The 22,540-nt window shown below is 40.6% G+C and overlaps 1 protein-coding gene across 3 annotated transcripts in view; it reads left to right on the plus strand.

The window, feature by feature from the left end:
* Positions 1 to 22,540, plus strand: part of Itga6 (integrin subunit alpha 6) — a 79,098-nt gene that overhangs the window by 21,761 nt on the left and 34,797 nt on the right. For all 3 annotated transcript variants that reach the window (XM_005324599.4, XM_005324598.5, XM_078017598.1), the window contains exons 2-9: positions 11,998 to 12,122; positions 13,831 to 13,910; positions 15,646 to 15,901; positions 17,460 to 17,591; positions 20,590 to 20,800; positions 21,565 to 21,758; positions 21,888 to 21,976; positions 22,389 to 22,507. In XM_005324599.4, coding sequence (XP_005324656.2) covers positions 11,998 to 12,122; positions 13,831 to 13,910; positions 15,646 to 15,901; positions 17,460 to 17,591; positions 20,590 to 20,800; positions 21,565 to 21,758; positions 21,888 to 21,976; positions 22,389 to 22,507 — 1,206 coding nt within the window. The remainder of the gene's footprint in view (positions 1 to 11,997; positions 12,123 to 13,830; positions 13,911 to 15,645; positions 15,902 to 17,459; positions 17,592 to 20,589; positions 20,801 to 21,564; positions 21,759 to 21,887; positions 21,977 to 22,388; positions 22,508 to 22,540) is intronic.

A 22,540-nucleotide genomic window follows, 5' to 3' on the forward strand; every position in this document is an offset into this window, starting at 1 on the left:
CCAGCGAAGGTGAGGGTCAGTCTGCCAGGCTCGACCTGAAGTGTGCATCAGCCTTGCTGTCCGTCCTCCAACAATCCAGTCCAGTTCCTAGCTGCATCAGATTAGAGGGACAAAGCCAAACTAGATACAGGAAGCCACAGAGACAGATCCTTAGACCTCTCTTCTTTTAAATAAGGAAGGTGAGCCCCCAGTTTAAATCTCCTCTTGTGGAATGATTACAGCGGCCACAGCTGAAGAATGGACAGGCAACGGGACATTTCCCAAAAGGTTAGAAAGGCCCTCGTGTTAACATTTGAAGTGCCAACAGCCAAGAGGCGCCTCTGGTGCACATTCTCATTGCCAGCTTTAACCAGGTTTGCATTGGCCCAGTGTGTTTTGGGTTTCACCTCACGGTGACCCTTCCATTCCTCTGAACTGCAGCAAACTCCTAACAGTCTTAACATTTTCCACTCATAAAATTAGACACCAGAGCAGTGATCCCACCCTCCTGCCATCCCACATATTTTTGAAATCACATGGTACTTAAGGCTATGTGTTATCTTGTCTGGTGTCTTTTCCTCCCTCCATTTTTAGCTGGGTGACTATATATATTAAGGCCATGAAGGAATGTGACATTCTGGGGATTCCACTTAAACGTAATGAAATTTGGTTTTGGAATTTAAGTTGGTGGAGAAAGGTAGAATACAGCTATTTCTTTGTCTAGAGCCCTTCCGCTGCCCATTTCTTCCTTCCAGGTGGTTTATTGATAAGGCCTTCAGAGGTCTCAAATGCAGGCTCATAGTTGATATGTGACCTGTGAGGCCCTCTCTGAACCTTCATCCCTATTTTTCTGTAAAATTCAGAGCTCAAATGAGATCAAGAATGGAGACCAGTGGGGGTGGATGGGTAGCAATTCTGCCAAGGAGATGGCTGGCCCGTTTACAGTGCAGACAGTGACATGGGAGGCGTAAATGGCAGGCTTTGCTGCTGGAGGTGGTGCCTGAGTTGAGGGAGGAATTGGAGGCTGGATGTGTCATTCAGGTATTCTGTTTCATGGAGAGTGGCTGGGGCCCAGAGAAGTGATATTAGTGTGGAGGCTATAGTGTCACTGGGCCAACTTCACGTGTACTTCTGCTGTATTTTCTTATCTATGTGTGTTCAAGTGGAGACGCCAAAATGGGTCCAGTAAAGACAAAAACGTTAAGGGACTGGGGTGCTGTGGGAGAGCACTTGCCCAGCATGCATGAGGCCCTGGTTTTGACCCCAAGCACTGCAAAAAGAAACAAAACACATAAGACTGCCAGTTTAGGGGTGGGGATGTGGCTCAAGCAGTAGCGCGCTCACCTGGCATGCGCAGGGTGCTGAGTTCGATCCTCAACACCACATAAAAATAAAAGATATTGTGTCCACCTCAAACTAAAATATAAATATTAAAAAAGAGACTGCCAGTTTAAAACCAGAAATAAAGTTCAAGTTTCATTTGACAAATTGACATTTCTTCAGCTTTCTCTTAAACCCTTCTCTTGGGCTCATTTTGGTGTTGGCTATAGCTGGTGAGTTATAGGTGAGGGCATTTGCCTTACTCAGAGCTGCCTTGGGAAACCTCTCAGCCCTCTCTTGGTTTTCCACATAATGTGTACATTTCAGGGCAAACTGCTGCAAAGTGAAAATGTTCCTAAGCATTCAATTTTGAGATATTCATTTCTCTGTATGTCTTTCAAATATACTTATTAGTAGACATTGCTGGAAATTAGAGACACTGGCTAGTGGGTCACAGCTAGTGCAGAGCAGGCATTTGGTAAGAAACTTGGACAATATTTCTGAATGAATGAGCACATGGAACATGGAAAAGTCGTGCTCTCAAACTGGCAGCTGGCATTTCTGGGTCACCTTTACTCAAAGATTTGCAGGCAAAACTTTTTGTTTCAAACAATACTATATTAACTATAAACATGAAATTTTTAAAAATCACAGTACAGATGGAAAATAATTTTTAAGGACATACAAGAATCTTTGAAGGAGTCTCTTGCTCGCTGGTATTGGGCCAAGGATAAGGGGCAGGGTGTTGGCGGGAAGTTCTGCCCATTTTCCTCTGCTTGTAGAGATCTATTTTTAGAAACACTGGAAAATTTAAAGTTCTAATCCATTTTGTCACTTTATCCCAGATGTGGAACACTGAAAAAAAATTTAAATATAGTTTGATTTATGTAACATATGATGGTATAATGATATTACAATAATTATAATAATTTATATAAACTCTAGGTTATGATTTCCAATCTATTTTAATGCATCTGTCAATTTTGTTGAAATAGTCATAGAATTGAAAACTTCAGACCTAATGGGTTAAATCTGCTGGGTTGAAATGATTAAAACTGGACTTTCTTTTAAGTGTATAACCTGCTTGGCTCATTACTCATTGAGTGTCCTTTAAGTGTCAGACACTGACCTGGGTCCTGGGAAAACAACAGTGAACACAACAGGTGTAACCTCTGACCCCATGGAGGTGACCTTCTGGTGAGGGACAAGGATAGGGAGAATGGCCACCTGTGGTCATTATGAGGAAGGAAAGGTAAATAAGAAGTAAGAGGCGGGGCTTGGCCAGAAAGGCATAGGAACATTTTAAGCAGAGACCTGGAGGGTGATGGGACAATTCCACGAGAGAGAAGAGCCTGTGCAAAGGTCCTGGGTCAGTTGGAGGAGAGTGAAGAAAGCCCAGAGTTTGCCCTTGAGAGTATGTAACCTAAAACCTGTTTACCAAGGCCATCATCAAATTCTGAGTTCTTGGTATGTGAACAGAGTCTAATGTGAATAAGAGATACTGTTAGATGTCCTACTGTGGTAGGGCAGAATGATGCTCACAGAGAAATCTACGTCCTGACCTGCCAAGCCTGTGAATGTTAGGTTAAATAGTACAGTGAACAGAACAGATGTAACCTCTGACCCCATGGAGGTGACCTTCTGGTGAAGGACAGGGGATTAAGGCTGCTAATTAGTTGACTTTCATTAGGGAAATCATCCCGAATTGTCCAGGTAGGCTGGACGCAGTCTGAAGGATCTTCATAATGTGGAAACTGGAGGCAAGAGAAATTTGAAGCTGCTGTGCTGCTGGCTTGGCAGATGGAGGGGACCACGTGGCAAGGAACTGGGCAGGTTTGAGGCTGGGGAGGACAAGGAAACGGGTTGTTCTCAAACCTTCAGCTCCGATGAACCTTGATTTTAGCCCCAGAGACCTATGGGTGGACTTCTGACCTAAGGAACTGTGAGATAAGTCGGTGTGTGTTTTAACCCACTAAGTTTGTGGTGACTTGTTCCAGAAGCAATAGAAAATTAACATACTGCCCAGCTCCACAACTCATGGCATAGATTGCTGTTACACCAGGTCACTTGGTCATAAAGCCTCTGGTACTTTCCTTGCTGTTGGTGTGGAGAGTACCTTTGCAAATTACACCCCCGAGGTGGTTGACCTGTGATCATTCCTCAGTAGATACTTTCTGAGGGCCTTCCATGTTCCTGACCCTGCTTGGATGAGCTCATGGGTAAAAGCAGCAAGACGTGTGTTCTCAAGGAGCCTCAGTCTAGAAGCCTCACAACCCGACCCACCCAGGGGGCCCACAAGGGTGGGAGTTCATGTCTGCATGCGAAACCCAGCAGTGGAACACAGCAAGGCAGTTGTGACTGGCAGTGACTTTTCCCTGAAAAAGAAGTCTTAACTCCTGAGAGGAAAACTAGAGCTTAGTCCAACTTGTTTATACTTACTTTGAGAAATGACCAAAAGGTAGTGTGGCCAGGGAGTAGTAGCAGGGTGGGGACATTCAGTAACCTACTGGTCCTTGGAGAACAAAGCACAGTCTCTTCCTCTGGAAGAGGGACAGTACTTCTCTCAGTAGGTTCCTGGAGAGTCAATGTGAGTGTGGTGGGGAGTTTATAAGGCCAGTGGACCTTCGGTGACAAGACAGGCTGCCTGCCCTTGGTAACCTGATCATGTGGAGACTGACCACTGGACTCCCAGCCAGAACTCATCAGTGCCAGTGTCACCACTGCCAGTCGCAACCATATAGATGCACCTTTGAGCAGGACTCACTGGAATTGGTCTGCTATGTCAATCATGTTCCTCAGCCAGCTTTGTGCATGAGGATGGGACAACCATATCATTTATCTTCCAACCTGCAACATTTTTGAATGAAAGAAAAGGTGCGGGGTGAGCACTGAGCTTTCAGATAGAGGGCTGTCTAGGGGAAACCTGGGTATCAGTCCAGCTAAGGCCTGGAAGTAGTGACCATTTCATTTGACAGTCTGATGACCAAAAATGGCTCAGTAAAGTGTGGGTTTTATGCAGAAGTGCTCAGGATCCCCAGAAAGAGAAGGATTGGCCCAGGTACCCTTCTTTACAAGCCTATCCATAGCATTAGAGAGCTTTATCATATTGTGGTCTCAAAGAGGTATTTTTTCCCATACCTCTGAATATAATTTATTTTATTTGTATTTTATATTCATTTATATTTATTTTTTACACCCAAATTATTGCTTCTTATGTTTGAGGCTTCACAAAAACATTCTTAGGGGAGCTTCTCTCTTGCTTTCTTTATTTCAAATGACCAAGTTCTGTTTGTTATAAACACATTAGCCTAAAAGTACCTTGGTCAGTTTTAATTAATATGGGTGCCTATAGAGATTGATATTAGAATATTTTAAATTGAAATACATTGAAGTTGATTTAAAGGAGAGTCGCATTCAAATGGGATTTGACACCATAATTATAAGTCTTAGATGTTATAAACTTTAAAATGCTCAGGAAAACTGGGTTAAATATTTTTTTTTGACAAAGGAATAGCAAAGAAGTTAGTTTGAATGAAATTGAGATGAATAAAATTATTTAAAAATATTTAATATAATGATTTTAAATGTTTGTATAAATTAAATGATCAAATGTTGTCAATTGACTGTTTTCATTCATAGAAGTACAGTGTACAAATTGGCAAAAAACCTTTTTTTGGGATTTTTTCCCCCCATTTCATTCATCTAGGCATACGTTTGTGGCATTAAGTAGAGTATGAAAGATGAGTAGTGATAAGAGACAGGGAAACGAGGCTGGGTGGAACTCTGGTTCCTCAGATTCCTTTGAAAAATGACTGAATTTCCTTCTAAAGGACCCAGATGGCACCCTGGGTGTCCAGGTTTACTTCCAGGATCTGAGAGATCACCAAAAGGCAGAAAGCAGATGGGATCTGGCAGATGACCTCAAGGGGAAGGAAACGCAGTCTGGAGCCCATGGTGCCTGGGGAAGAGTGGGAGATGGCTGGCTCTTGGATGTTCCCCCTCCCCAGTCATCCTGTGAGGCAGGGGCTGGGGACAAGGAGTGGGTCTGGAGGCCAGGACAACAGTTGATACCATCCACCTCAGCAGAGTAGAAACTGCTGTCATTTAACATCCTAGCCACAGAAGCCTACAGCAGTTTTTTGGGGGGGGTGGGGGTGGGGGTGAGGGGTGGGGTTGATGTGTAGGTTTTATAAAGGTTAAATTTAATTACAGTGCACAAAAAGAATGAATTCTTTTAGAGGTAGGAAAGGCCAACCCGTGACACTGAAAAAACAACAAAGCAAAGCCACTCAACACCCACCCCCGCATCCCACACCCCTGCCCAATACTAGGGCCTCTCATGTGGGTGATGGCACTGGGAGAATAAAGCCTCCTTCTGGCATTTGAGGGTTGGTGCATAGCCTGATGACCTGCTGCTGGCAGTGAATCCCTGGAGTCTACAGGCCCCATCCATGACTCCCTTTCAGAATTCCTGTTTGGGGTGAGACCTAGTCAGAAATGGAGCTTTGTGTTCAACAGCCAAACAAATAAGGACTATCGGGCATACGATGAGACCTAGCAGCATACATGCAGTGTGGCCAGAGAAACCAATGGAAAAGTTCAAAGAAACGGTCCAGGATCACAAAACTTCAGGAGAATTTTCAAAATGCTCAGAATTTAGACAATATGTTGAATGCACACAAGTAATAGGATTTTTCATGTAAAGGCTCAATCAGAACAAAGGAGCTTTTATAGTTTATAAATATGACTGATGAAGTTTAAGTTTTCACTAGAAATATTAGAAAATAAAGCTGAAAATTATCAAAGCCACAGAGGGGTGGACAGTGAGACATAAAGTAGGTTACCCCAGGAGGTTCAACACCTAGCTAATTAACAGAGGTTCCAGAAAAAGACAGAGAAAATGTAATGCCTGACATGATTCATACACACTAACAGGTGTTTCCTAGAAATTAATGTCCTCGGCCTGCAGTGTGAAATATGTGAATAAAGGCTCACCACTGTCAAGCTGTCCAGGACACCTGGGGTAAAGTGGAAAAGTTGCCCTCAGAGGAATGCCAAGCAGCAGAAATTTCACTGGCCACACTGGATGCCAGAATAGAATCATCAGGGTTCTAGAGAAGTGTCTTCCTCCATGATGGCTACACCCAAACTCTCAACCCGGAGGTGAAGCAGAATAAAGGGTCAGAGCTGGGAGTGCAGCTCAGTGGAAGAACACTTGCCTAGCTAGCATGTACAAGGCTCTGGATCCCATCCCCAGCTCTGCCACCCTCGCCCCCCCCAAAAAAGACTTGGTTTACTTATAATATACTATTAAGATGATATTTAAAACAAACAAGAGGAAAACATGGGACTCGGGTCAAAGCAGATTACTCCTGGATAGCAGGGAAGGTGCTTTAGCTTCATTTTATATAGCAGACCTTGAAGGCCAATCTGTCTTAGGTCATAACAGAAGGTCCCAAGACTCTGAGAGGGTTAAGATGAGTTCTCAATTTAATACAAGGTGTGATTGGGAGCAGAAAGAAGATAGAGGCTTGAGTAAAGGCAAACAATGTAGGAAAAAAGAAAAGCAATGAGAAACACCAAGAAAAGGAGAAGTCATGGTCCAAAAGTGAAGGACACCAAGCAGTTGATAGGATGTTGAGATCAGGGGTGTGCAATACTGGCCTTAGATGGAAAGAGGATAATCTAGATAATTTGGTTCAACACTGAATAATACTTAACTGGCTATGTACAAGTAGATGATTGTAGTTGGAAGGTACAAATAGTGATAGCTCTCATGGTGTGTAAAAGGAGAGCTGACAGATGGTAGGACTTGGAGAAACCAAGAGGAAAGTATAGAGGAAAGGGTCAAAATGCTGATAGCTTTGACGTCCCAACTGGGCAAACTGTTATTGCCTAAACAAACTGTTATTGCCTAAAACTGATAAATCAAGAAATAAACATAATCTAGAGTTAAAAAGAATTAAGTCCAGAATAAAAAATGAGATTCACCTAGAGAGTAGAGCTTCAGATAATGAGTTTGGAATCTATTGCTTTCCACCAAAACTTCTTTATTTTTTTATTTCTTATAATTGATGTTTATTACTTTACCAGATATTAAATACTGAGTCTGAAGATGGGTTTCATGTGAGAGATTACCACAGTAATGCCATCTTCTAATTTTTCAGGTCATAATTTAGATGAACTAAGGCGGCTATGTTCAGATTATGCAATAATAGTGTCCTTGTTCTAATGAAGTGATATTTCACATTTCCTGGGACACAGTTGCATAGCTAGAGGCAGAATCTTTAATCCTCGAGGAAATGAATTACTGCCAAAGACAATAAAGCAAAGATGCTATTGTCCTTTGACTTTTTAAAAGTGCCCCAGTGTTTAGAACTAATGATTGAAGTAAGTGGGCAAAAGTAATTCAGCTCTCCTTGGGAGAGGATTTGAATATATGAACAGAAGGCTGGCTTACTTGAAGATTTTGAAATAACACTGTTAATAGCATGGTGTGATGGGTCCTGAACCTTTGTGCCAAGACTTCTAATCGAGATCCCAAATACTTGAATTCATATCATACCTATCATTTACTGTCATACGGGTATAGTTAGACTTTGGTGAATTTTATTTTCTAGATTTATTTCTTACCTTTAAAGATGACATTGTGGTTTTGCAAATTCTGAGTCTTTTCCTTTTATGTGGATTTCCTATATGTTGAAATCCCTAGGCACTTTTTATTTCAGAACAGCTTTAGTAGGGGCGATGGTCCCTTAGCTGTATTGAAAGCAACCTGGAAAGTGATTTTTCCTATTCCTTTTGGTGTCTGAAATGAGCTTCGTTTTTGTAAATTTTCTTCTGTGACCTGGTATGGGAATAGACTTGTTGGTTGCTATTTTGTTAACTTCCACCACTTCCCTACAAAGGTGTGACTCACATCCCTTGGGCCTGTTGCTCTGAATGTAGAGCTGGTACTAGCTCTGACTTCCTCCCTCCGCTCTGGAAGGGTCAGTAATGAGTGTGGCTGCCTAAGAGAATGTTCTGAACAGGATGGTTCCAGGAGAGTTGCTGGGCATCCTGGTGGTACCCAGAGAGCACCTGGTTCTCACAGTGAACTACTTGGGCAGCCTGGGGCCCAGTACTTGGCATCAAAGGGTACTGGATAGAGAGGGAAGAAAGCTGGGATTTGAGCTGATATGGCATTTTGGCATGGGCTGAGAGTCCCTTTCTGATGGGCTGTCCCTTCTGTACCTGCACTCTGCTGGTTCAGGAGTGAGCTATGCTGAACAGCTTAGACCAGCACCCAGGTCATAAACGACTTAGTTTATCAAGTGAGTAGTTTGTTCCCTGGTGTCATTGTTTAGACACAGATCTATTTTTGGCTTATTTTCTTGTTCCTGCCAGATATAGCTTTAGCTAATGGACAGTGACCTCCTGCATTTAAGGCTGGTTCCAAGCACAATTAAGAGCCCTTGTTTATTTTCTGAGCCAGAAAGGGCAGCTTTGGGGATTAAGGCCCTACCACTTGCTGAGCGTGGTTGGGGTTACCATGTTCTTCCATCATGTTGTGGCCTTGTTTTCCTATGACTCAGATTCTACCTGGTCAGTGCAGTGGTCCCTTGGCAAGGGTTGCATCAGAGCAGGGTGCCCTCTGCTGTCCACATCCACTCTTCCTCCTACACCACCGGGGGATTTGCCAAGGGCGATGAAGCACCTGTCCTCCTGCACCCCGGGTAGACTACATGAAGGTGGGATGAGGATGTGTCTGGACTCTCTGTCAGCTAACATCTTTCCCCATAGATACATTGCCCTATTTTGTAGAGTTGTCTTTTTGAATTTGTTGTCTCTATCCCCCAAACCGCCCTGATGCTTCCTTCTGTATCCTGTACTTTCGTCTGCAGGAGCCTCCACATGTAAAATGGGAGGACCTGTCTGCAAGAGCTTGGCACTGGTACATGGGAACTCTTCTCACTATAGCCCTTGAATCCAGCCTGTGCATTCGAGTTAGATGCCTGTGCTGCTCCATACATACATGTTGGCCTCCAGGGTAGAGGGAACATGTTGAGGGTTAGAGGTTCCAAGGAGAAAAGGGCCAGAGGAAGCCCTGAAGGACTGTCCCTTGAAGCAGCTTTTGACCTCCACAGCTTTTGAAATTGCAGGAAGCCTCAGATCCTTTGTTCCTTGCAGGGCACCAGAAAGAGAGATGGTGGAAGCCTGGGGCTCTGCTGTTCACCCTCTGACCCTTCTCCCCTGGGCCAGAGTTCTGCCCACCAGGCTGCCCATCCCCACCCAAGTCTTGTCATGCCACTGTGTCCCACTTCTCTGTTTCTTCTAGTGCTTTCCCTTACATCCTTTGCTGTGCTGTGCTCCTCACCTGGCCACCTGCAGCTCTGCTGTCATCTCTTGGTGACACTCTTCCTCCCAGGCAGGTGTTTGTGGGGCAGCACTCTGTTATGTCCTCTACCTCCCTGTGGTTTAGGGTCCTATATATGGATCCAGCTTCCCCAGACCAAGAGTTTGAGGGGTGGATGCCATTCTTTATTCAACCTGAGGGCTCTTGGTGAGTGTTTGTTGAATGAGTAAGTGAATGAATAAGCAAATGGAGTGAATGGAAATAACCAGCCTCCTGCCTGCCTTAGGTAGCTTAGGCGCCTCCTTGGGTGTGGGAAAGAAGAGGAAGTTGCTAGAGAAGACACAGTAAAAACATTGGGCCTCCTGGGCTGCTTTTTTTATAGCCTCCTGCTGGCAGTTGGTTACCTTTACCCCTCTGGTTGCAGTAATGCTGATTCTTCCTTCCCTCAACTTGTCAGGGTTTAGTCTTAAATCTGTCAATATACGGAAGAGTTCTTGTTTCAGGGTTTCATTGGTATAAATTGTGCCCTCTCAACTGGTTGTGAACTCCTTAAAATCCTGAGATTTGTTTCCTAGGAAGCATTCTAAAGGAATGGAGACATTGCCTCAGGTAATTTTGTCGAAGTCTGCCAAGTAGCTGTGAGATCATACAGGCAGAGTGATGAACCTCCCACCAGACCTCCGTTTCTCCCTCTGTAAAATCAGGGCTTCCAGAGCCAATGTGCCATCCCCTTGCTTACCGCGTTCCCATCTGGCACAGGTTCCATCCCCACATGTGCCATTGACCAAACTTGTGGGTCAGGAGCAACATGAGTGGGATAGATGTGGGGTGGACCTCAGCAGACCTTGGCAGCCCATCCTTGTTTCCACCCTCCAGTGAGAAGTTTTCAGCACCAAGGGCACTTCGGTTTCTGCTTCATTTCTGTACCTTGAGGTGTATTCTTTCATTCTTTCAAAAAGGGATGGCTTAGAGGTGGAGGCTGGGATGTGGGAGGAAGGGCAGCCCTGGGTCTCCTCACTGAGCCTCCCTAAGCAGGCAGGATGCACCCCCACCCTCAGCCTGGGTTTCCAAGTGTACTTGCCTCCTGCTGCACCAGCTGCATTGTATCAGTTTTAAAAACAAAACAAAACAAAAACACATCAAGTCCTTTATTGGGTTTGGATTGTGTTTTGTTTTTCTTTTGCACCTGAGTTTGTGGGCCTCTTGAAGGCCAGGAGTAGCTTGCTTTCTGTTCTGAGGGTTTGTTGTTTGTACATTTCTGTTCCCAGCTCTTTCTCAGATCCAGCCTTATTTACAGAACTTTCAGTCCTTGTTTTCTATCTAGTCAGGTGTGTTTTCCTTCTATTTATTCTCCCTAGTTGTTCCATTAGTCCAGCAGACCCCAAAGATTATAAACCAATGGTGAGTGAAGAACCTTCTTGCTGTGAAATAGTTAAGTTTTAAGGATTGTGGGTTTCAATTAAGGGCCCTCTTTTTTTTTTTTTTTTTGAGAGAGAGAGAGAGAGAATTTTAATGTTTATTTATTTTTTTTTAGTTTTCGGTGGACACAACATCTTTGTATATGGTGCTGAGGATCGGGCCGAACCCATGCCAGGCTAGCGTGCTACTGCTTGAGCCACATCCCTAGCCCTTAAGGGCCCTCTTAATAGGAACACAGGTGGACAGGAGAAGGAATCTCTCTCCTCCTGGCACTCCCCAATTCATCTCTGATCCTTTGTGGGAGAACCGATGGTGGCGGAGGAGCTCCTATGGGAAGACGAGAGTGCAATAAGTTACTTAGGAGGATATCAAGTTTGCACCTTAAATAAATGCAGTTTCTATTTGTTAATCGCACCCCAGGAGAGCTGGGGAAGGGAAAAAAAAATTGAAAAGAGGCCAGGGCTGCAAAAGAGTTGTATCTTAGGCAAAGTCAGTATGTAAAGGTCTAGAGTCTAGTCACAGTCTAGTACTTTACCATTGAAAAGTACTTCAAAAAGGCACAGGGTCAGGATTGACATATCATTGCTTATTAAATGGGTTGCTGGTGTGGATTGTTCTGTCGAGTTGCCTATGCCATCCTTGGATCAGGTGCAGAGGTCATATTCTTGAAAAGTGTCCTAAATACCAGAATCGTACCTGGCAGGAGTTGCTGACCCTGTGACAGACAGGCTTATTTCCCCTTTATTTTGAGACCCCTCTTCCTTTGCGTTACTGTGTCGTCTGTATTTGTGCTGTATGAACCAGGGCTCTGCTTTTGTTCTCCTCTCTGGCTGAGAATTCATGGAGCCCCTGACAAAGAATAATCTCAATAGCTCTGCCTTCTGACATATTGAATTGTTAAATGTGTATTCAGTTGAGGTCCTCAAATTCTGTTTCATCACCAGGTTGCTGGTGGGAGCACCCCGGGCAGAAGCCCTTCCGCTGCAGAGGGCCAACAGGACCGGAGGCCTGTACAGCTGTGACATCACCTCCCGAGGACCTTGCACGCGGATTGAATTTGATAATGATGGTGGGTTCTTCTACCCTCGCTTGGTATTCATTTGGCCAGCCCAGCACCCTACTTGCTCTTTTGATGAGGAGGAAAGGAGAGGATGCAAGCATTTATTCTTGCAGAGAGGACCTCTGGTCCTGACTTTTTTATTTGCCCTGCAAATATTTACTTTCTGGCTCACACTGGGATGAGGCATTTTTGCTGCCTCTTCTAATCCTGGTTCCTTAACTCTTAACAGTGTATTGCCATTGCCACCTAGTGCTATATTGAGGTTCTGCAGGAGGCTGTTGGAAAACTAAATTCATAACAGTGAAGAAAATTCATTGTGTATATCTTGTACCCAAGAAGCCAAAAGTTGTCACTTGTTGTTGAAAATATTTGGGAAAAAGACTTTCAAGAAAATTTTTTATTTTTTATTTTTTTGTGGTGCTGGAAATGTAACCCAGGGTCTTGCATATACCAGGTAAGCACTCTGCCAGTAAGCTACATCCCCAGCACTGAAAAAGATTATTTTAAATATCAGACCACTCTGAGGGCTGACTAACATGGGTAAAATATGTCTTACACTCTCGGAGACTTGTTTTTGAGGATTCTGGGTGTCTAGAAGCTGCCATCATGTAGACCATGTTAACATTTAATTTAACTGGTTGAGCAGAGCCATTAGTGTACTGAGATGCTCCTGCCAAACCTAATTTAATGTGCTCATTCTAAATGAATATATAGATTCATGTTTATGTTCTCTTCTTTATCTTATAGGAATAGCATTTGGTGTTTTCTTTTACTGATTAAAAAATAGATCCTAATAATAGAAAAACTTGTAAAATACATAGACATCTAAAGCAAAAAACCAAGAGATACTGGTAACCTCAGTATTTAGTATACTCTTTAACATTTTGGCACTTTTCTTTCTGTCTATGTAAAGTTGGCTAGTTTTTATATTTTTTTGTAATGATATAGGATTAAAGGTTGTGCTTGTCTTGCTTCTCATTGAAAGAGGCAGAAATCTGGATATAGGGTCATACCATGTGGGTTTGAGTTGATGCTGAAATGACAACATGGTGGTATTTGTGCTTTTTCTTTTTTCTGGCTAAAAAAGTACCTCTCTCTCTTTTTGGTACTGGTGAAAGATATTACTTGTCAAATGTGAGTGAATCTGGTGCCTTATCTCTGTCTCTAGTAAAGAAAAGGATAATTCATGCTATTTTGTAAAAAATGAGGAGTACATAGAAGAAGTACTGACTTTTTGTTAGTTTGAATGCAACAGGACTTTGGAGACTGGAGTTTACATTATTGCTTTTAGGGCTACTCCTTAGCCATGCTATTTTCAAAACCTTTCTATATGCAGGGCCTTGGGTTTCAAGGGAGGGCAAAGGGGATTGTTGGGTAAAATGGGCCATCGCCATCGTATAGAGAGATGTCTTTTATGTATAAAATTTTTATTTTTATTATTATTTTTTTGCAGTGTGGGGGATCAAAGTACAAGCCTATGCATTACCAGGCTTGTACTTTGCCACTGAGCTATGCCCCTATCTATAGAAGCTTATGATACATTCTTACCAATAACTATTTCTCTGTTTTCTTGAGATGAAAAAACATTTTTCTGTATTGACTAAATTTACTGAGTAGCTAGACTTGGAGTTAAGGCAATTTGGAAACGGTTTCTTGTATTTTTGATCATCTGTTATTTTATAATCTGAGTCTATATAACCTGTCTTGCTTCCCACAGCTGACCCTACCTCAGAAAGCAAGGAAGATCAATGGATGGGGGTCACTGTCCAGAGTCAAGGTCCAGGGGGCAAAGTGGTGGTAAGTGCCAAGAAATGGTTAATTCCAGTGTTGTAATGCCTGCTGTGTGATAGCGCTGGGCTTACAGCAGTGGAAAACACAGGCAGAGCCCCTACCTTTGGAGATGTACATTATAGCAAACTTCCTACATTATAGCAGGAAGTGATTTCAAGAAGAAACCAACCATCATTTTCCCTGTGCTTCCTGATGCGCTTTGATCAAAGTCATACAAACTTTCAGATTCAAAGAACTTATCAATGAACCTTTACTAAGTATTCCTAAAACTCTAGATGGTCGTAAACAAAAAGCAAAACAAAACTAGATGTGGTTTCTGTCGTAGGAACATTCTAGTTTTTATAGATAAGTTATAAAAAATGTGGAAATGATCTTGAAAAGTAATATCAGGTAATTTTAAACTCTTGTTTATTCTGAATGTGCTGTTCAGTTATGTGTTATACTTGACAAGAACAAGGAGGAAGTTCGTTAGAGGAGGAAGTTTATTTTGGCTCATGATTTCAGAGGTTCAGTCCATAATGTCTGACTCCATTGCTTTGGGTCCCAGGTGAGGCAGAACATCATGAGAGAAGTACGTGGCAGAGAGAAGCTGCTCAGCTCATGGTGGTGGGAAGCTGGGAGAGAAGTGGAGGAGCCACGGACAAAATATATAACCCCCAAGGAATGCCCCCAGTGACCCACATCCTCTAGTTACATTCCATGTGCCTATAGTAACCACCGAGTAATTCTTTCAAATCATTAATCCATCAAATGGAGTGATCCATTAATTAGGATGCAGCTCTCATAATCCAGTCATTTCATCTCCTGCATTAATATAGGAGCTTTTGGAGGACATCTTATTTCCAAGCCATTAACATTGAACTTCTTCCAATAGAAGTTGTAGCAAAGAAAAGAAAGTTGTTAGATGGATTATTGCTAGGTGGCCTTGGAACTGCTTCCACGTTAGGATATGAAGATCTTTTTGTCTTACTTTCAAAATATGATTGCTATAACAAAATTTATATAGAAAATGAGAAAAATGAACATTTTAATGAACACTGAATTTTTATAGTTAAGGGGTACATTATGGGAAATTGTTTTGGGTATTTTAAAATATTTTTCAGATACCCAGATTATGTTATGTAAAATAGCTTGTAGGGATTATAGAGATTATTTCATCTCTTTTGGTAAGAGAATTCTCTCTGCCTTTGTAAAATAGGCATACATCTAGAAATAATCTCAGAATGCAGAGTGTAAATTAGGACGTATTAGAAGGAAATAGTGTAGGTAAAAAGAAAATATCTTTGTTCTAGCTGTGTTTGCTTGATTCTTTTGAAAATAAGTCCATGATTTCTTTCTTCCAGAATGTAATTATTTTCACACTGATGTAGAAGTTTCTTAGTCACTAAAAGCCAATTAAGTTAAGAAAATGAAGCAGGAAAGTGTTTCTCTTTGTTTATGTGACAAGTAAATTTACAGACAAATTGCCTGTGGATACACTGGCATTCAATATTTGGATTGAAGCATTATTCTGAGTGAGAATAAGCAGAAATCGTCCTCCTTCTATTTTTGTTAATAGACTCTTTAGTACCATTTTGGGGAAGATTTGCTGATTTGGAATATGATCCTAGGAAGAGGACATGTTTAATCATCCTATTTAGAATTGACCTCTTTATTATTGACAGTTTTTTCAACTTGTTTTTTTTTTTCTAAAACAAGGTCTATAGACATGAATGAGCTACTTTATTCCATGTGTTTGCAGACATGTGCTCATCGATATGAAAAAAGGCAACATGTTAACACAAAGCAGGAGTCTCGAGACATCTTTGGGAGGTGTTATGTCCTGAGTCAGAATCTTAAGATTGAAGATGATATGGATGGAGGAGACTGGAGTTTTTGTGATGGCCGATTAAGAGGTCATGAAAAGTTTGGTTCTTGCCAGCAAGGTGTAGCAGCTACTTTTACTAAAGACTTTCATTACATTGTGTTTGGAGCCCCGGGTACTTATAACTGGAAAGGTATGGCGTTTGTATTTACCGAAACGGATATTAGAATGTCTGTATAATTCCTATAATGTGCATCACATTTAGTACATTTCACGTTAAAATGTGTTATAAGGCATTTATGTATTATAAAAAAGGATTAGGATGTTGAAATGTCTAATATGATTAAGAACGAATAATGAAAATGTCTGTTTACATTTTTCCCTCTTCTAGTTAGTATGCTACATTAGTGTAAGTAGTTAACGTAAATCACTTTTATTGTTTTATATTTGTCTGTTTCATGAAACTAGTTTTCATTTTAAGTGATCTGAAAACTGAAAAGAATCAAGTGGTGGATACCAATAACAGTTTGAAAATAGGAACATTTCTTTCATTATACATTGTCTCAGACCTTGTTTTACTAATAAAAGTTGTGAGTTGTTTAATGATATTGTTTATTATAAGGAGTAAAAGGAGACACTGGTAGGAAAAGATGAAAATACCCACATTTTCTGAGTGGATATACCTGGTCACTTACTGTGATAGTTTAACCTCTCTGAACAAATTAAGCCACTATAGAAAATTGCTATATATATATTTTTTAAAAAGCATGATGCATCTGATTCGGACATTAAACTTTTTTTTTGAGAAATTTATTTAAAATTGTGTAACATTTTTACAGTTAAGAAAAACTTAGAAAAAATTTCCCTTTTTCATTAAAAAAATTTTCCAAGTTTTAAATACAATCACAAGTGATGCTTGAGCACATGTCCTCTGTGTGTCTGTCATTGTAACCTTGGAGAGTAATTTCCTGTGCCCACCGTGCCCCCAAAAAGAGTCTTTCATGAGATAAATCATCAGGTTGCTTTGACCTAATTGAAATGACACGTTGGATTTAGAAATAGTTTTATTTTAGCAAGAAGAGATGGGAATGTTTCTCCAACGTAGAGCACTTGCCTACTATGTATGAAGCCCTGGGTTCAAACCCTTAGGACCATCGAACAAACAAAACAATGAAAACACCTGCCAATTATGTATTTTAACTCATGGTAAATATATCTTATCCATTCTGATTTAAAATATTGGCATTTTTAAAAAAGTCGTGTATTTACTATATGAAAACTTTATAATAACTACAAGAATTTCTTGGATGAAATTTCAGTTCAAGCAATATAAAGAAACGATCCAATGTATTATACTTTTACATTATAGAAAAGCAAAATTCATTTAGGATTATAGAGAACATAAAATATCATTTATATCAAGTTCATATCATTAAAAAATTAGTTTTCTGTAGATTTTTATTGACTAAGTATGAACATTACATTTTTCATCTAATTTCATGGCATTATCGAGATGATTCATTAAAATGCATGGGGCATTTTTCCAATTTCTAGAACAGATTTCATTCACATAAAAATTTACATGAACATGTCTAACAACCTTTAAGGTCATGTCTCTCCTTTTCCTTTTCTTCCTCTAAATTTTCTTCCTGTTCTCTCTGATAACATTAGGGGTATTTATTAGGAACCATTGTTTTATTTTGTTTCATCTTCATTCTTTTTGTTGTTGTTTCACCATTTCATTCCTTTAGGGATTGTTCGAGTAGAGCAAAAGAATAACACTTTTTTTGACATGAACATCTTTGAAGATGGGCCTTATGAAGTTGGTGGAGAGACTGACCATGATGAAAGTCTCGTTCCTGTTCCTGCTAACAGTTATTTAGGTAGGAATGAGTGTAGGTGGCATGCCTACCTTTTCAGACACTGCGATTCTCCTTCAGTGGGCTCTGGGTCCCTGCCCTTACAGGCTGAGATAGGACAGGAGGAGCTAGGGGCCTTGGCTGCAGTTGCTGGAGCTTAATAAGTCTTGGTGATCTGTAGGTAACCTGACTGCCTGGGAACCTTCCCTTCTGATCTGGGCTCCCTCAAAGAGGGGAGAAAAAAACTTGCCATCATCTCAAACCATCCATTCTCTCACTTTGAGGTTTGTCTCCTGAACCAATGGTGGCCTGAGGCAGGCTGTTCATGTGGCCAAGAGAAAATGTAGCTTGGGTGTTCCCAGTAGGCCCATCTGCCTTCCCTCTGCCTTTGAGGCCTTTTTCTGGAGATGCTCTTAAGAATTAACTTACAAAGTTACTCATAAGTGGTAGGTCAAGACCTCCAGGTCCTTCCTCTGTGATTGCCATTCTTCAGGGGTTGGCCCTTGCGTCTGGATTGGAGCTCCTATGTCACAGGGCTCTGGTGGGTGGCACAAGGCCTTCTGGGCTGAGGGTGGGCGGGACTGCAAAAGCAGCTCAGAGGACACCCAGATTGTATCTAAGTGCCAATTCCTTAACTCCTGAGGCTTGTTTGCATTACTAATGGGCGTCCTAAATTATTCCTGTGCATTATGGTAATTACACAAAGGCTTTTAAAAGCTTTAATTCTTGGGATGAGTTGACATAAAGAATAATTACTGAGCATTTCTTGAAAAAAATGTAAAAAATCTTCTAAACCTGAATAGTAACCTATTTTGAAAAAAAAAAAAAAAGACAAAGTACCCCGATGCTAGAGAAATTATTGAAACAATGGAAGGTTAAAAATAAGAGAAAAAACTTAGAGTATGGTATATAAATAATTTGAAACAATGTGCTAATAGACATACCTAAGTTGTTCTAATGGCATAAATATGTATGAATGGTACTATGAATTAATACTTTTGATATGTCGTTCTTTTCCCGAAGAAAAACTTGCTATGAAGGTGTAAAAGAGGAAAATTATGCTTTCTGTTTGTTAAAAGCCTCTTGTGTGTTATACGAAGTGCTTTATATATCTATGAATAAGTATTACTGTCCCCTTTTCTTCTTCTTCTTCTTTTTTTTTTTTTTTTAACTGCTGAGTGAAACTGTGGCTCAGGCAGCTTAATTTTCTAACCCAAGGCCACAACATAAGTAATCCCTCAGCCAAGACAAGAAATCCTCCTGACAATGAGTAAGCCGGTCATGTGAATAGTCTACTAGTGTCCTCGCAGGACAGGAAGGGAGCTGGGGGGGGGGTGTCAAGGGTTTGTAGCCTCAAGTATTAAAAGTGGGTTTTCAAGGTAAAAGCCCTTCAAGGTGAGTAGCAACAAAACAATATTTTATTTATGGTTGTGTTAACCAACAGCCTTTCTTTACATGTATTATTTAGGGATTATTTATAATGAGAAGTATTAATTTTAATCGTCTGGTCAAGAAACCAATATTTTGGGCTTTTATGACAGATGCCTATGGATTTTATAAACATAGTTGCTGTCAGAACATATGAAAATATGAAGCATTTTTTCTTAAACATGTTTGCCACCTTTAGAATGGATTTCCTCCAATATGAATGTCTGAGAAAGAAATCAGTTGGTATTATTCCATTTTACTTGTGTGTGTTGTGTGTGAAGCTGTGGTTGAAGAGAAGAGTGGGAGTACAGTGATCTGCCTGAGGTCTGGGGAGCTGGCTGGGAGGGTAGCTCACTGGATATGGTAGCAGCCTTATCCGCCAGCCAGAATGGCAGCAATACTCCTGCCTCTTACCAAGCATAATGATTTTTTCTTCAATCTCTTCCATCCCGTGCATGTGTACAGGCCTGCTGTTTTTGACCAGCATTTCCTATACAGATCCCGATCAGTTTGTTTATAAAACACGGCCTCCCAGGGAGCAGCCTGACACATCTCCCGATGTGATGATGAATAGCTACCTAGGTTTGTGACCTCTGAGATGACAAATAAATTGTCTTGGTCATGGTCATTTAAAAATTTTTTTGATCCATACAGAGCATAAATCTTTTTATTTACTATTTCATTTCAAGTGAAGCACACAAAAAAAGCATGCCATTGGTTGAGGCTCTGCTGCCAGATGGTTTTCAGAGCTGGATTCAATTATATCACCCTATTCTAAACTTGTGGCTCATCATATTTTTCAACTCACAATTTGAGAACTGCAACAGTAGTGGTGAAGCTTTTCAGGAATAAAGTCCTACAGGAAGGGTGAGCTTATATTTTTCTACATCTGCCTCACCCTTAAATAGAAAGATTTGCTTAATTTCAAGAAGTTTGATATGGCCATTTATTTTTGCTGGCCAGCAAATCTCAGCTTTTGCAATCTGACATCCTACCTGATGCTTTATAATTCAGTATTTCAATGTTTTCTGCCCTTTGATCAAGAGTGTAATTGATACCAGTAACAATTTACTCACCTCTATTGTTCACAGTAGGTTCTCAAATACTGTGTATCATCAGTCATGGTTTTGTTTGCATGCTTGTGTCTGAGAATTAAGTTCATCCAAAATAATGCAGTGCTATCTATGGTCTATTAATGATGCTGGCATTTGTTCTTGCCTGATTACCAAGGAGATTGATGAACATGGATCTGGGTTGCTCTCCTTTTATCAGTTTTAATATTAAAGTAGGATTTGAACTGATTCTTAAGATACACGAATACTTCATTATTCAAATTATACAAATGCTAAATAGCATAGGCACTTTTCTTTAAAAGTCTTAAAAACTCACAGAAAGCAGAGAAGTAGTCCTAGTACTTTGTTCTGGTGTCAAATATCTCAGTTCTCTAACTCCCATTATAAATATGGTAGCTGGAGGACGGTCAGGAGGAGAGCTGGGTGGGAAGCCAGAGGAGAAGATAATGATGGAATTTACCAGTGCCATATACTTCCTGAAATACAGGATTGATGCGAGAGGTTCTATTTTGTTTTTCTAGGCTTTTCTTTGGACTCAGGGAAAGGTATTGTTTCTAAAGATGAGATCACTTTTGTGTCTGGTGCACCAAGAGCCAATCACAGTGGAGCTGTGGTTTTGCTAAAAAGAGACATGAAGTCTGCACATCTTCTCCCTGAGCACATATTTGATGGAGAAGGTCTGGCCTCTTCATTTGGCTATGATGTGGCAGTGGTGGACCTCAACAAAGACGGGTAAGGAAGTAGGAGGTGATTTTAGGCTGGGAATCGTGGCTACTTTTACCACCTTTTGTAATTCTTGAGAACAACCATCCTTTTAGGTTAGTGGGAATAAAGATTGTATCTGCTGCTAGATTTTTACCATCCCACCCCATTTTCATCATTTGTATGGCAGCAGATATCATTATCCTACCCAAGGTGTAGGATTACACATTTAATGCTCAGTGTTTACTCATGTCTTGGAAACGTGGGTTCATAAAAATTAAAACTTGAAAAAAAAAATTAACTCAGTAAATGACATCTACATGTGGTTTCCTAAGGGGCCATCGAGCATTCAGAATGTCTGCTTGAAGGTGGGTATTTGTGGCCTGGGTGCAGCTCAGTATTGGAGCTCTCACAGGCTCCTGGGTTTAATGCCCAGCACCTCCCACCACCACCCAAAAAATGGGACTGGTGACAAAGTCAGTATGTAAATAATCTATGGTAACTGGTACCAGGTAGACAGGTGTGAAGTAGTGAGATCTTTGCTGGAAGTCCTGCTGAACTGTTGTAACTTGAGGAAGTGATTTTGAGTTTTTACCTTCAATACTTTTCTTGGGGTAATTATTATAGGCTACTTTGATTTTTCTTTAACATGTTTTAACTGGTGTTACGTAAATCTTGATTTGAGATCTTATTTTATCTTTTTGTTTGTCCTTAATACTAGGCTGCTTGTATTCTCCCCAAGCTTACAGGTCTGTTAGCCAATGGTTTATAGTTCTTTCCCTTCATGTTCTTAGGTGGCAAGATATAGTAATTGGAGCCCCACAGTATTTTGACAGAGATGGAGAAGTTGGAGGTGCAGTGTATGTCTACATTAACAAGCAAGGCAGATGGAATAATGTCAAGCCAATTCGTCTTAATGGAACCAAAGATTCTATGTTTGGCATTGCAGTAAAAAATATTGGAGATATTAATCAAGATGGCTATCCAGGTAGATAACAAATTATGAGATGGTAATGATTTATAGGTAGATTATTTGGTTATTTCAATGAATGTTTGTGTCTTCTTATTTTAAAAACATTGTTCTGGAGTGTTTGTAAAATTATGGTGTTGTTGACAGATATTGCAGTTGGAGCTCCCTATGATGATTTGGGGAAGGTTTTTATCTATCATGGATCCGCAAATGGAATAAATACCAAACCAACACAGGTAACCTGGATTTCTATAAGTGGAGTCTCAGCAAAAAGTTGACCCAAGACTTCTGGCCTTGTAATATTTAAGTTTAAGTGAATTGTTTTACTTACTAGTCTGTAATAGTATGAATTTCTCTTTTTTATATTAAGGTAGGGAGGAGTGATTTGCATTGCTCTGATTGAATTAATATGGTAAAATAGACATAAAAATTTGCTTTTATCTTTTGAGATACTGTGTAAATCATGAGTCTTATGAAATAAAGTGTATGAAGTGTTATGTTTATTTGTAATTTATTTATAATTTAATATAAAACATAAGTGAACTCATACTTTAGTTCAAAAAAGAACTTTCGTGACTTTTTTCAAAGCATAGATAATCAGCTCATTTTGGGGGCTTGGTATCCATTCTGATGTCCTTTGTATTTCAGGTTCTTGAGGGTACAACACCTTCTTTTGGATATTCAATTGCTGGAAATATGGATCTTGATAGAAATTCCTATCCTGATGTTGCTGTTGGTTCTCTCTCAGATTCAGTAGCTATTTTCAGGTTTGTTTTCTTTAACTTTGGTTAAGGATGTTC

The sequence above is a fragment of the Ictidomys tridecemlineatus genome, chromosome 7 (assembly GCF_052094955.1).
Source record: "Ictidomys tridecemlineatus isolate mIctTri1 chromosome 7, mIctTri1.hap1, whole genome shotgun sequence".
In the NCBI taxonomy this organism is placed as follows: domain Eukaryota; kingdom Metazoa; phylum Chordata; class Mammalia; order Rodentia; family Sciuridae; genus Ictidomys; species Ictidomys tridecemlineatus.